The sequence below is a fragment of the Vicugna pacos genome, chromosome 15, assembly GCF_048564905.1.
Source record: "Vicugna pacos chromosome 15, VicPac4, whole genome shotgun sequence".
Lineage (NCBI taxonomy): Eukaryota > Metazoa > Chordata > Mammalia > Artiodactyla > Camelidae > Vicugna > Vicugna pacos.
In genome coordinates, this window is record NC_133001.1 from 21773755 (window position 1) to 21787990 (window position 14236).

General features: G+C 39.4%; 2 protein-coding genes across 11 annotated transcripts in view; one reads left to right on the forward strand and one right to left on the reverse strand.

Annotated features, from left to right (window-relative positions):
* Nucleotides 1–14236, reverse strand: part of ACYP2 (acylphosphatase 2) — a 219702-nt gene that overhangs the window by 23358 nt on the left and 182108 nt on the right. The gene's annotated exons all lie outside the window — the stretch shown is intronic.
* TSPYL6 (TSPY like 6) lies at nucleotides 4411–6161 on the forward strand. Its single transcript, XM_006211275.3, has one exon. It carries the CDS (start codon nucleotides 4464–4466, stop codon nucleotides 5715–5717), a length of 1254 nt encoding a protein of 417 aa, XP_006211337.1. The 5' UTR covers nucleotides 4411–4463; the 3' UTR covers nucleotides 5718–6161.

A 14236-nucleotide genomic window follows, 5' to 3' on the forward strand; every position in this document is an offset into this window, starting at 1 on the left:
GTTTAAAAAATACATGAATAATGCATGCTCATTCTAACAATGCAGGAACAGATAAGTACAGCATCAACATCGCCCAAGCTGAACATTTTATTTAATTTTTGCAACCACCACAAGAGGTAAAAATTATTGACCCTATTTTATTGATGAGGAAATTGAGGCTGAAAGACTCAGAGTGTACCCTGCAGTGTCTAACAGGAAGAGCTGCAGGGTCTGATTACTTGGGTTCACTTCTTGGCTTTGCCATTTACTCTGTGTCCATAAGCTTATTACTTATTATTTTCTGCACCTCAGTTTTCCTATCTGCAAAATGGGGCAAATGATAATATCTAGTTCATAGAATACAGTGAGGATGTAATGTAACAAAACAAAAACGTTGTTTCTAAAGAGAAAAAAAGATCAAAAAGAAGTTATTTAAAAATGACAACTGAGAAGAAAATACTAGAAATTAGAGCAAAACTGTTCACCATTCTGCTACTAGTGTACAGTCTGAGTTTTTAAAGCTGCTGGAAACTTCTGCCCCAAAACAATGCTCTCAGTGCAATAATGACATCAATTTAGTTTGTTTTTTAAGATCATACTATTTTTTAAAAGATCCAATAGTATTATTTCAGTTTTTCATGATTAAATTTTATTCATTTACTATAGTATTAATTCCATTACTTAATATTTTTATCTCAGGCTAGAATGATTCTCGATGTTTAACATTTAGATATTATAAGCATGTTTTATATCATGTTTTGACCCATATTGTCATTTTTGTAATGGCTCTGTATATCCCTGGGTGATCTGGTCACCCCTGCCATCTGGCCCTACCTCCCAACTTACACAGACTTTAGCCTCTTAGTTTCATCAGGCACCGTAATATATATTTGCGCTCTGCGAGTGCTACAGTAGTAGAAAATGATTAAATCCTAATTATTAACTTCCCCAGGGCAAATCATTACCCACACCCTGGTAACTCAAATATTCTTTCTCTATTTCTCTATATTTATATGCTATTTCTAAGAGGTAGTAGAGATGACTGCAGTTGTAACAGCTACTTGGTTAATCACTCAAAGCTGCTTTTTTATCATGTCCTTTGCAAACAGTTTAATGGACTTTCTATGGGAAACAGAGGAAATTAACGAAGTGTACATCTCCTTCCCTTGTCTGCCAACATTCTTTTGAGTCTTAAGAATGTAACATTTTATTGAGGCGCTCAGCTTTCTAAACTGGGTGGCCTAGCTTGAAGAACAGTAATTCTGTATGCTAAGCCACTAAACAAACACACTTGTTTAAAGAATTCAGGTCAAGGATGAGAGATCCCTTTCAAAACAAGTATGAACCTAACAACATTATTTGAGGAGTCGAAGAAAAATAAGACTATACAATTCACAGGCTCTCTTCATTCATCTTATATTGTTTATCTTTTAAAACCTCATGCTGTTTCTGTTTCCCAGAGAATTTAAACAGTTCACAATTCTATAATGTGAAGATTTATGGCTAAATTGTACTCTCCCCAAGAAGCCATCTTCTTTCTTTACTCATATTTCTTCTTTTATCTTTGTCTTTCTCTCACTCTCCCTTCTGCCTTTCTGCCTCTGGTTGATTAGATATTTCTGAGATTTTGTATTAGCTCTCCTCATTCCCCTTAAAAATTTTTCTTTTGTAGCCAAAATGTTTCAAGCCCCAAGTTAAAATCATTTTTGCTCTTTTCAGTAGTTTCAGTCCACACTCTAGGACACAAGCAGAATGAAAGATCCCAAAAGAGAATAACATTTGACGCTTAACTCAAAGAATATGATCACTACTCACTTTCCAATTCTAAAAAACATGCATTTCTTATTTGTGATCAACTAATATATGTGTATCCTTCTTCTGAACACTTTTAAGAAAAAAGTAATGCAGGCTCTGTGATATTAAGTAATATGAAATTCTAAAGGTGCCTCCCTTCCCACTCATTTAGCCAGAGGTGGCGTTGTTACGCAATGAACCTTGTCCCTAGAATACAGATCCAGCTTTAAGTCTCCTTTCATCGGTTTAGGTCACCTAATGCCCTACATTCTCATGTCATTTCCCCCTCATTTCTCACAGATTTTAGCTCCTGGCTTATTCTCACTTCTCTCCTGTCTTATCTTTCACGTAGGTGATCCTTCCCACGCAGGCCTCTTGGCTGGCTGACCTCCTCCCCTACCATGACCTTGTGCTCAGTGTGCCTCATTACAGCCCAGGTTGGATGGATGAGTAGTGTTCTAACCAATCCCCTGCAATCCACTCTCAGACCACCATCTCTTATCCTTCTAGCTCATTCTAGTACTTGGCCACCATGACCCTTCAATTCCCTGGGTCTTCCAACCCTCTGATCAGGCCACCCTTTCACTGCCCCTCATGCCTATGTGTCCTCTATTCTTCCAGCGTAGATTCTAAGATCAATCATAATCATTCTCTTGCCCTTCTTGCTTCAGGTCTGACTAAATCCAACTCTGCTTACTCATGCTGCACCTGTAAACTCACCATGGATGAAGAAAAATTCACAATCATGCTGATGAACCCCACTTCAAATTCATGATCTTAATGCTATTCAACAATCATACCATATGTTATAGTCCAGTCACTCTAGGTAACTGTTTCTTACCTCTCTCCCCCCAGAATCCCACTGCCTCGTGCCTCATCCTCACTCTCACTTGAGTTGAATCTTGCTTTCTCCTTTACTGAGAACACTGAAGCAATCAGAAGAGAATTTCATAGATTCCACCATCATTTCTACCCACCAGCCAGCATCTACACCCTCCTACTCTGCCTTCCTTCTGGTTTCCACAGGGGAATTTGTCATGCTCCTGTTAAGGGCCGACTGTTCTTCCTCTGTTTAGGCACTAGATTTGCTTTCACCAATTCAAAGACATCCTTCCAACAATTCTCCTTTCTGTCTTCTACACCATTAATTTTTGCTCTCTGCCCAATCATTCACATTAGCATGTACACATACTTCTTTTTCTCCCATTTGAAAAACATTTTCTTTGACCCACTTTCTCCACCAGCCATCATCCCATCTCTCTGGAGCAAAATTTCAAGAGTCATGTATACTCGCTATTTTCACTTTCTCCCTTCCTGATTTTCTCTTAAACCCATTACAGCCAGGCTGTCACCCTAACACTCCTCCAAAACTATTCTTGTCGAGTTGGTGCCTCCATTTAGTTCCCATTGGGGCAAATTCCTCAAGAAAATTATCAGTATTCACAGTCTCCAATTTCTTTCCTCCCATTCCCTTTAAAGCCTATGCCAACCCCCCCACCACTTCTGGTCAGTTCTCATTTTACTTGATCCGTCAGCACCACTTCACACAATTGAACACTTTTTACACATTTCATCTAAGTTGGATAATGTATTAGTCTAAGTCTGTCCAACATGTTCTCTTATGTTTATTTAAATCACTACTAACTATATTTTTCATTCCAAATATTGTTTACTTATCCTCTCTCCTTTTATTTTTAATCTTTGATTAATACTCTCTATTGTCTTTCATTAATTTCTCCTCTTATATTCATCATTACCTTTTCTCTACTTTCTTTGGCCTAAACTCTGCTGGTCTTGTACACACTACTCAAGTTACAGTTTGTGGTGCATTCATCACAGTGCTTACCAATATTTTCAGTTTCCTTCTCCTAATCTCAGGGGAGGATTATACTTCCCTGACCCCTTAAAGCTAGGCAAAGCCATCTGACTAGCTCTGGCCAATGACATGTTACTTTTAATGGAAACATCAAAAACCTATGCATGGGGAAGGATGGTCTTTTCAATAAACATTACTTGGTCAATTAGATAATTTTATGGGAAAAATTAATCTAACTCTTATCACACCATTAACCAAAACCAATTCCAAGTGGACTGCAGATATAAATGTGAAATACCCTAGAAAGACAAGATTTCTTAAAAAGGGCAGAAAAAGCACCAAGGGATAAAATGATAAGTTGGAATATATGAAGATTAAAAACTTTTGTTCATCAAAACATCATTAAGATACTGAAAAAGCAACTCACAGTAGGAGAGGCTGTTTGAAATACACAGATCTGAAAAAGAACTTGTGTCTAACATGTATAACGGATTCCTACAAATCAACATGGAAAATATAAAACACGCCAACAGGAAAATGAGAAGACTCGGCTACTTTACAAAAAGATAGCCAAATGGGGAAATCAAAACGACATGAAAAGGTTCCCAATCCATTAGACATTAGGTAAATGCAGATTAAAACCACCAAAAGACACGTCCATCACAGACGCGCCAGAATAGTGAAAATAAAAGATGGCAAAAGCCGTAGAAATAGTTTCTTGTGAGCCCAAAAGTGGGTGTCGTGAGACCGAAGGCTAAGTATCGCGAGACCGAACGACGGCTGTTGCGAATCCGAAGGGTGTGGTGGTTGCTTGAGTTCGTCTTTGTGAGAGAAGCAAACGTCAGGAAACAGCTGGTCAGGCTCCTTTACCACCATGAGCGTCCCGCGTGGGGTCGACGGGATCCCTCTCCCCCAGACCCGCCAGTTCCCTGTTCCTGACCACGCGCTGGAAGACCCAGACCCACAGCAGTGCCAGAAGCGTCTAGAGGAAGCGGAGGTGAGGCAGGTGGTGACCGAGACAGGCGAGGGCAGCTTGGGGATCGTCGCACTCTCACCACCCCAGCTTCTGGAGGAGGGGTGCGCACCGCGGGACCCCGCGGACTGTGGCCCTACTCCCCAGATCCTGGTCAATGGGGGTCGCGGTCACGGAGCTGCCAAAGCGGGGCAGGAGGAGGCCATGCCGCCCGCGGAGGGCATGGAAGCAGCCCCTGTCCCTGTGGCAACCGAGAGCAGCCTAGGAAATGGATGTCAGCGGGGAACTGGTGGGGAGAAGGCCCTAGAAACCTGTGGCACAGGGAGGTCGGAGCCTGAGCTGATGGCTGGGGCGAAGGTGAGGGAAGCGAAGACTGAAAGGGGTACCATCTTCCCTGTAGTAGTGGATGATGAGGAGAGGAAGGAGAAGCCAGTGGGTGAGGAAGTGGAAACGGTGGAGGAACCCAGAGCCGTAAACGTGGTGAAGGATGAGGCAGGGCCCCGGGCCCTGAATGAGGGTCTCCATGTGAACCCCTTGGAGACTATCCAGCTGGAACTGGACGCTCTGAACGCTCAGGCTGACCGGGCCTTCCTCCAGCTAGAGCGCAGGTTTGGGCGCATGCGGCGACACTACCTTCAGCGGAGGTACCGCATCATTCAGAACATCCCCGGCTTCTGGATGACTGCCTTTCAGAACCACCCGCAGCTGTCTGCCCTGATTAGAGGCAGGGATGACGAGATGTTCAGGTACTTAACCAATTTGGAGGTGAAGGGGCTCAGACACCCTAGGATGGGCTGCAAGTTCAAGTTCTTCTTTCGAAGAAACCCATACTTCAGAAACAAGTTGATTGTCAAGGAATATGAAGTCAGACCCTCCGGCCAAGTGGTGGCTCTTGCCACTCCGATCATATGGCACCCGGGCCGTGATCCTCCGGCTTTCAATCCTAGGAACCAAGACCTCACATGCAGCTTGTTTGCCTGGCTTTTAGACCATAGCTTTCCAGAGTCTGACAGGATTGCTAAGATCATCAAAGAGGACCTCTGGCCAAATCCACTGCAGTACTACCTATTGCATGAAGGGGCCCAGAGAGGTAGACTTCATCAGATAAGGGAGCTGGTGGAGAGCCCCAGGCCCTTTGGATTCCAATCTGGTTAACCTTTGCTCTTAGGAATGCTCCCACACAAAGTCCCCTGCCAGACCTGTGTCTTGGCAACAGCAAGGGTATTCCTTTCTTTGTTTTTGTGTTGACCTTTCTGTACCTTCCCTCCTCTGGACATTGAGTTCTCTCAGCTTCTAGACTGAGACCTTCCTGGCTGTGCTGCTCCACTTCCACATGGTCTTCATGCTGCATTAACGTTCTGCATTAACATCACATGCTCCATGGTGGTGGCTCACACTCTTCTAAGCCAAATGAACGATGCTACAGATTGCCCTGCCTTTGTCTGCACTGCTTCGACCCTGTTTGTTCCCAAGGCTTCTGGTCTAGTTATTACCACCTGGATTTCTAGCTATGTTTAATAAGAGTCTGTTTTACTCATTTTGCTATGCACATGGCCTGTGGACAACTGCTGGGCATTAATAAAGTCAAGAGAGCAGCAATGGGCCACTGGTCTCTGTGATTTATGCATCTATTGCTCTTCTTGCTCCTCTGGTCACCTATTGCTGCCTGCTACAAGCTATGCCCACCCTCTTAGGCTGCCACCTGCTGCACGGACATTTTCCAGACCATTCTGGTTTTTGGTATATAAGGATCTTCAGAACTGGTGGTAGAACCAGGTTTGCCACCAGCCTATAAAAGACCTCTCTGTATTTTCCCTAAAAGACTTTTAATTCCTCACCATCACTCAGGAACCCTACTGTCAGGCAAGTGGTTGAGGTGACAAGTTAGACTCTATCTGCATGACAAGGACAATGATGTCCTTGCCAAGTACTGGGCTTTTTCAGCCTCAACCAGCGAAGCCATACCAAATTTAGGTACTTTTATTTGCCTCCCTTCCTCATCCTAAAAGTGATAAGGTGCCAGCAGTGCCAGGGTAGTTGTAGTTCCTCTGTCTTACCTCCCTTTCTCTCTCTGTCTCATCTCTCTCACCTTCCTCCGTCTCATATCTCTTCTCTTAAAAAAAAAAAAAAGTGGTAGCTCAGAAACAGCTGCAAAGAGCAGGCTTTTCCGTGTAACCTGACTACATCATTTCCAGAGGCGGAGAGGCTGTCCTGTAAAGGAGACTACCAGAACTCTTATGCCCTCTCTGCTTTCTTCCCAGCCCCTCACCCGCCTATAGCAATGCCTAGAAGGTTGGAAGAAAGACAGATATACATGCAATGAATGGATGGAGACTGTGGTGGGTGCCCCAAACAGGAAAACTGAACAAAAGGCCAGAGGCAGACATGAGCCAGGGGAAAAATGGGCCTAGAATTAAGAGTGGGTTGACTGAGGGATACCTTCTCTGTCAGTGGTGATGGGAGGAGAAATATTTTCTCAGAATTGGGATGGGAGAATTGAAGGTGGTTGAAGGATTAACTATGTTGCCCTGAAAAGGGTTCTTTAAAGACATACAAACATTGCAGCTTTTTTTTCCTTTCATAATTTCACACTCTCATGAAAAACTCACTTTACTGAAGTTAGCATTTCATTTAAACTATCATGTTCATTTTCAATTATTCATGTTTTTCCTTGAGAAAATGAAATCATAATTTAGGGCTGGCTGGGGTGCTTCTTGGAACTTGAGTATTAAGAGATGGGGTCCTAAAGGGTGTCTGTCATTCACTCGGGCAAAGCATGTATTAGAGTCAGCAAACATTGCAGCTTTAAGTGTTTTCTGTCGTTCTCATGTGATCGTATATACGTTGAAGATGAATACTGTGCCCTTAATTTCACTGGTATTTAGTAAAATCCTATTACTTTCTCTGTTGCTGCTTACTGGGAAGATTTGGCTGTACAGATTTTCTTTTGCTTTCAGTTGGGAACATTTGGAAGAATGTCAGTCTCTTTCCTGTACAATATAGAGACTTATGTGAATATTCATAATAGTTTTCAACTTTTTTTCTGTTAAAACTGTATCTTTAGAAGTATAATCTGAATAACTTGGTCTTGTCAGACTGAAGGCTTTGAATACTGTTGTCTTTATGGGAAAATGACCTACCAAAAAATTGTGGCGCTGATTGTCTTGATAATTTACCTTGGTGTAATACCTTAATTGATAAATCTCTTTCCCTAAATAGCAGAAATACTCGTGAGATTGCTCTGTAAAATTGGAAGTGTACCATATTTATCTTTCCTTATGTGCATGTTGATAAAATAAAAGCCTGTCAGTCTGAAAAAACAAAACTAAAAAGTTGGAAAATAACAAGGGTGGAAAAGCACACAGAGAAACCAGAATGTTCCACTAGCAATATTTGAAGACTAGCTTGGTGCAAATGCTTTAGAAAATTGTTTGGCAGTTATCTCTGCACACCCTCTGGATCCAGCTCTGGGAATATACCCAACAGAAATGCATACATATATTCACAAAAACATGCATAGAATTGTTTATAACAGCATATAATTCTAATAGCAGGACCTGCCCCAGCATCCATCTCTAGTAGAAAAAATAAGTTTTTAAATATTCATACAATGGAATACTATGAGAAATGAAAAACTATGCCTGCGTGCAATAATATGAATGAATTTCACAAACATGAGGTTGGATGAAAGAAGCCAGATTTGAGTATGTGCTATGTAATTGAATTTATATATGAATTTTAAGCACAGGTATTTATGGTGGTAGAAGTTGGAATAGTGATTACTACCAAGAGCAGTGAAGGGTCTGAGATTTTACCCTGCTTACGAACTAGTATGTTGGTCAGCCTAGTTAATGGGTGCTGAGTCAGACAGAGAACCTTACAACTCAATAGCCTGTATCAGTATTACACCAGTTCCTTGAGCCCTAATTCCTAATTATGAAAGATGAAGAAAGCCAGGTGACACCTGCACACACAGTGCGTTGCATTATAGGAGAGGAATCCTGAGTTTAGGGAACTTCAGTCTTTTAGAATGGCAAGTAAACATGCCTACCTTTGACTTCGAAGGGAGATACCCTGTTGTACTAAACAGTGTAATAAAAGACAATAATAAGAGACGGTCTATTTTTTCAAGGCTTGAGCAAAATGGCCCTTTTCTCTGGAGGCAAACACTATTTTTTGTCTTCCAAGGCTATTCACGAAAAGATACTCTGAACAAAGGTAGATAGTATTTCTGCTCCCAAGATGAGCAGAAATATCAGAGGCCCATGATAATTGTTTCCTAACAGCTGTAGTGGGAGAAGGGGGTACCTGTTGACTGGAAAGGGGGTATGATGTTGGGTTCTGAAGGACTGGAGATGTCTGTGCCTCCACCTGGGTGCTGGATACATCGGTATATTCAATTTGTAACACTCATTGAGTTGTACACTTGTGAAACATGCTTTTCTATGTATTTATTATATTTAATAAAATATGCTTAAGAAAAAACAAAGCCCAAAGTAAACAAAAATAAAAATTAAAAAAGCCACCATTTCCCTGGAACTTCAATGCTAGAAAATGATAGGCAAATATAAAAGTGTGCTTCATATCTTTCTGGTTAGGCTGTAAGTCCATATATAAGAATTCCAATAGGATCATTCACTATAACACAAATGGTTAAAATCGACTTTCTGTGGGAAAAAATATTTATCTAGGTATGGGCCGTCAACTTTTAGTATTTATAGTCTCCTGCTTATTTTTCAACTAACTCTTATCAGAGTAGAGTTGTAAAGAGTTTATTAATCATGGCTTGTGATGGTTCATTTTCAGAGCTCAGTTCTTCCAGCCAAATGATAAAATCCACGTATTATTTAGTTCTGTTGTTCAGCAAGGATGATGCTATTCTGAGAACTGGCCACATCGTTTACTTGCTTTTTAAAATATCTGTATCAAAGTTTCATATCCTTTCTTTTTAGGCCTCCCTTTTCGAGGTAAAAATATTTCACTGAGTTAAAAACAGAATTTTAAACTATACCTTTGGCATATGCCATAGAAGACTGCAGTATTAATAGCAACAAAATCTTCTGTGAAACTAATGAAATCATTTGTTTTGGCTTCTTTGAGCTAAATCTTTCCACTATGTATACAGCAAGGTATTTGGGGACAATAGGATAATTCAGTGTTGAGAATGCAGCAGGGTTTTTTGTTTTTTTTTAACATAAACGATATAAAAACATGTAATAATGTATAAGATTAACTTACTGCCTTTGAAACCTAAGGTAGATGTTTTAACGAGGTTTTTACAATTCCTACTATCAATTCATATCACACATTATAATTTTAAATGGCATCCATATGGATGGCTTGCACTGTATTTTCCAAGGGCAAAATTTTCTCTTTGCTATTGGTAGCTAGAAACGTAAAAGACACAAGATACTCTGATTTATGTAAAGAGATCCAAAATTCAAGTTTAGTCTGTTTTAACAACATAGATGAGGACAGGAAAGGTGGTAGGTCGGATTTTTAAATTTAGCATAAAACTAGAGTCTAGAGCATTAAACTAATAGTGCACTGAGTTGTTAAGTTGGGGCACCTGGGTTCTAAAGTGCTCAGCCATAAACTGTAGGCAAACCACTTAATTCTAAAGACAAAAAGTCTTCCTTATCATTTTAAAAACAAGTTTGAAACATCGTTTCCTCTAAGTCTGAAGATTTACTTACCCCTTAAATCTACGCTCTCCACGAGGCTCTGTGGCCTCCCCCTGGCTTGCTTTATCTGTGCTCTTCCTGAGTGACCTTAGCCACTGCCAGAGCTGCTGCCATCACCTTTGAGAAAAGGACTCAAGTTTGGAATCTCTGATTCCAAGATCAGGGTCTTACTCCAAGATCATGCTCTGACATGTCCATCTGCACAGTGTTTCCAGAATTGCTCTCTTCCTTTCCATGTCTATTTTTCTTCAACATCTCTTGTTTACATTACTAGAAATTTCCAGACTTCTCTTCCTGAATCTGATCTTTCTCTTCCATCATTCATACTGTTGACAAAGTGATTTAGTCCCTTTAATACAAATACTCTGGTCAACACATCACTGCCTGCAGAACAAAGTTCAAACACGCTATCACTGCCTTCAAGGTCAGCTACAGCCAAGCCCCTGCCTAACATTCTTGCCAGTGTCCACACACATTGGTGGCCTTGCTGTTTCTCGAGCAACCCACGCACTGTCTTGCCTCTGTGCCTTTGCTCATGATGTTCCCTCATCTTGGATTCTCTTCCCCCTCCTCCTTATCTATGGAAATTCTATCATTACTTCTAAATTCAATTCAAATGCCATCTCCTCTAAATAACCTCCCAAACTTCCTACTTCACGTAGCATACACTTTGTGGCATTTATTTCATACAAGTTTGTATTTAAGTTAGTTCTTTATGTGTTAGTAGTTTATGTATGTCTTTGTCATTCAATTTTAAGTCATTTAAGGGCCAAAATCATGTTTAGGTATCTTTTTCTTCCTGTCCTTACAGTCTGGCATAGGAGACAAAGTACTGTGTAAGAAATGCCAGAACACAAGTACAAGCGGACGTTGCTATGGGACCACATAAGAGGACCGTTTCCCCTGCCTGAAGGTTAGGGGCATTAAGGAAGGCTGATACTATTTTATAAGAAGTGGCTTTTAAGTTCCTTTCTAGACACTATACTAGATGGTAAACTTCTTCACAGTAGGGATCTTTTCATCTATATATCCCTAGGGATACCTATTTTATGTCCAGCACAAGTTAGGCACTCCCAAATTACTTTATGAACATGTCAGTAAAGATGCCCGAGTCCTTTATAGCTCTAAATGTGTACAGTATGAATCATATTAGTCTTTAGTAGGAGTTTTTTATTTCACTTATCAGATGGTCAAAAAAATAACTGGCTACTGAGAGCCTAATAAAAAAGGTAATATAATTTTAGGCTTGAGGTTTTAGGTAAGAGTTAATTGCCATGCCTGTACAAATCATTCCTAAAAGAGCCAGGGCAGACTTCAGTCAAATCCCTTCAAGTACCTTGAGGAGAACTAAGTCTCAGAAAGAAAGCTGTGTCGATAAATGAGCTGTTTTGCAATTACAGATCCATATTGAGTCAAAACTGTGATATTTGTTCCTTGATCTCTAAATTCACATAATTTAAAGAAAAACAAGAGGCTTTATTACAGCCCTTAACAACAGGCTATACTAATAACTCTCATTTACTAAGGGCTTATGTCCTGGTACCACTGTGCTAAGCACTATATGTGCATTATTCTCTTAATTCTCATACAACTCTATGAGGTATTCCTGTCCCCATCCTGCAGGTTAGGAAAATGGGACTCCGTTGAGATTATGTTACTTGTATCCAGTCACTTAGCCAGGCAGGGGTAAAGCCGGGATTCAAACCCAGGTCTGACTCCAGAGTTTGGTAACTATATATAGATAGAAATGCTATCTTTTGTTTTACAGTAGAAAATTATCAAAATAATTTTCCCAGTGGCTGTTTTTCTCATTTGTATACAAATTTTCTTAGCATGTTTACTAATTTTGATGTTTATTAATGAAAGTTATGACACATCAAAATCAGAAGTACAGTACTAATATGTAATTGCTTATTTTTTTAAAGATTATAAAGATATTATGACCTAATTTCTTCTGAGATCTGAATACCACCCAAAAATGAATGTAAGATACATCACTGATGACACATCTACTATTGGTTCACATCCTTTTGCACTTTCACAGCTGAAGCATGTTTTCAGGTGTTCAAACGGTGCCAACAAGCTTTCTGCTGTAATTCCAGGAGTAACCAGCAACATTTGGGAGACAGTGCACTTTGTTCAGGAAGGCCAAATAGCAGAGGTCTTTTGGGTGGGGAAGGGATTATGTCACTGTCTAAAAATCCTTGATAAATTTGGCTCCTCAGCAATGGGGAAGAATGCAGAGCCAAGCAGCACATGTGAGGCCCCAAAAATGTGATGCAAAGAGAGGGATAAAATAGAAAATTTTCAAGGAAAATGCACAAAGGAAAAGAAAAATAATCATAAAAGAAATTTTCAATGTTAGTTTCATGTACCCAAAAGAACATTAGTGTGAGACCTAAGATACAATGATTTTTTTTTCACTTCCAGCTTGTTTTTTAATATAATTTTGGGACTCCTGTGAGGAATTGATTGGAATTTATTACTGTGATTGGAATTTATTACTCATAATGGGAGGGATATAGACTAGAAAGTCTTAAATTTCATTTTAGAGCTTTGATCTTATTATAGGGAGGCTGTAGATATACACCCCTGGGGCTTTCTTATTTAGAAAATGTTTAAACTTAATAAGGTAGAAATAGATACATACCTTCTCAACTTGATCAAATATACCTCAGTGCTAAAGTGACCATCATGCTTATTGGGGCAACAGCAGAAGCATTCCCACTAAAGTCAGGAATAACAAAGGATGTTCACATACCACTACTATGACTTAGCAATACTGGATGTTAGACAATACAGTTAATAAGAGAAAGAACCAGAAGTACAGTAATTTAAAGAAAGAAAAACTATCACAATCTGTGATCTTTATGGAAAACCTGAGCTATTCAACTGAAAAAGTATCATAACCAAGCAAATTTAGTAAGGTAGCATGATACAGAATTACATCGATACATTTCAGATGAACGGAATACTACTCAGCCATAAAAAGAATGAAACAATACCATCTGCAGCAACATGGATGGCCTCAGAGATTATCATACTAAGTGAAGTAAGTCAGACAAAGAAAACTATTGTATGATATCACTTATATGTGGAATCTAAAAAAAAATTATATAAATGAACTTATTTATAAAACAGAAAGAGACTCACAGACCTAGAAAACAAACTTATGGTTACCAAAGAGGAAAGGGTGGGAGGAGGGATAAGAGTTTGGGATTAAAAGATACAAATTATAATTATGTATAACTGAATCACTATGCCATATATCAGAAACTAACAACACTGTAAATCAACTACAATCAAAAAAATACATTTCAGGTAAAAAAACAGCAAGTTAGAAGATGAAATGGGGTAAGATTTCATTTACCATAGTAACAGTATAAGATAAAATATCTAAGAAAAAACATTAGAAATGTACAAGATTTATGACTACAATTTTAAAGCATTCCTGAAGGATGCAAAGACTCGTACAAAGAGAACAGTGTAACAAGTTCTTAAATAGGAAGTCTGAATCTCATAAAGTTGTCTTCCTAAGCTAATTTAGAAATTTATTGTAATTACAGTAACAAGGCCAAAATTTGAGGAAGGGGTTGGGGAGAGACAAGCAAATTCCAAAATACATTTAGAAAAAGAACGTCAAGGAAGCCTGCAAAAATAAATAGAAATGAAAGGGGCTATTCCTAACACTTGTAAAGCTACAATAATTAAAAGTGTAGTCCTGACACACAAATAAACCAATCAACAGGATGGAACAAGAGATCTAGAAATACATCCCAGGGCAAACAGAATTTGGTATAGGATAAACATGGCTTCTGACATCAGTGAGGAAAAGATAGACAACATAAGATACTGTCTTTAGACAACTGGAGATACATTTTAATAAAATTAAGCCTTATGCTGTGTACCAGGTGAATTCCAAAGGAGCAAAGATTTAAATTTTAAAAATATAAAATCACAAAAATACTCTACACAAAAGAGAATGTATTA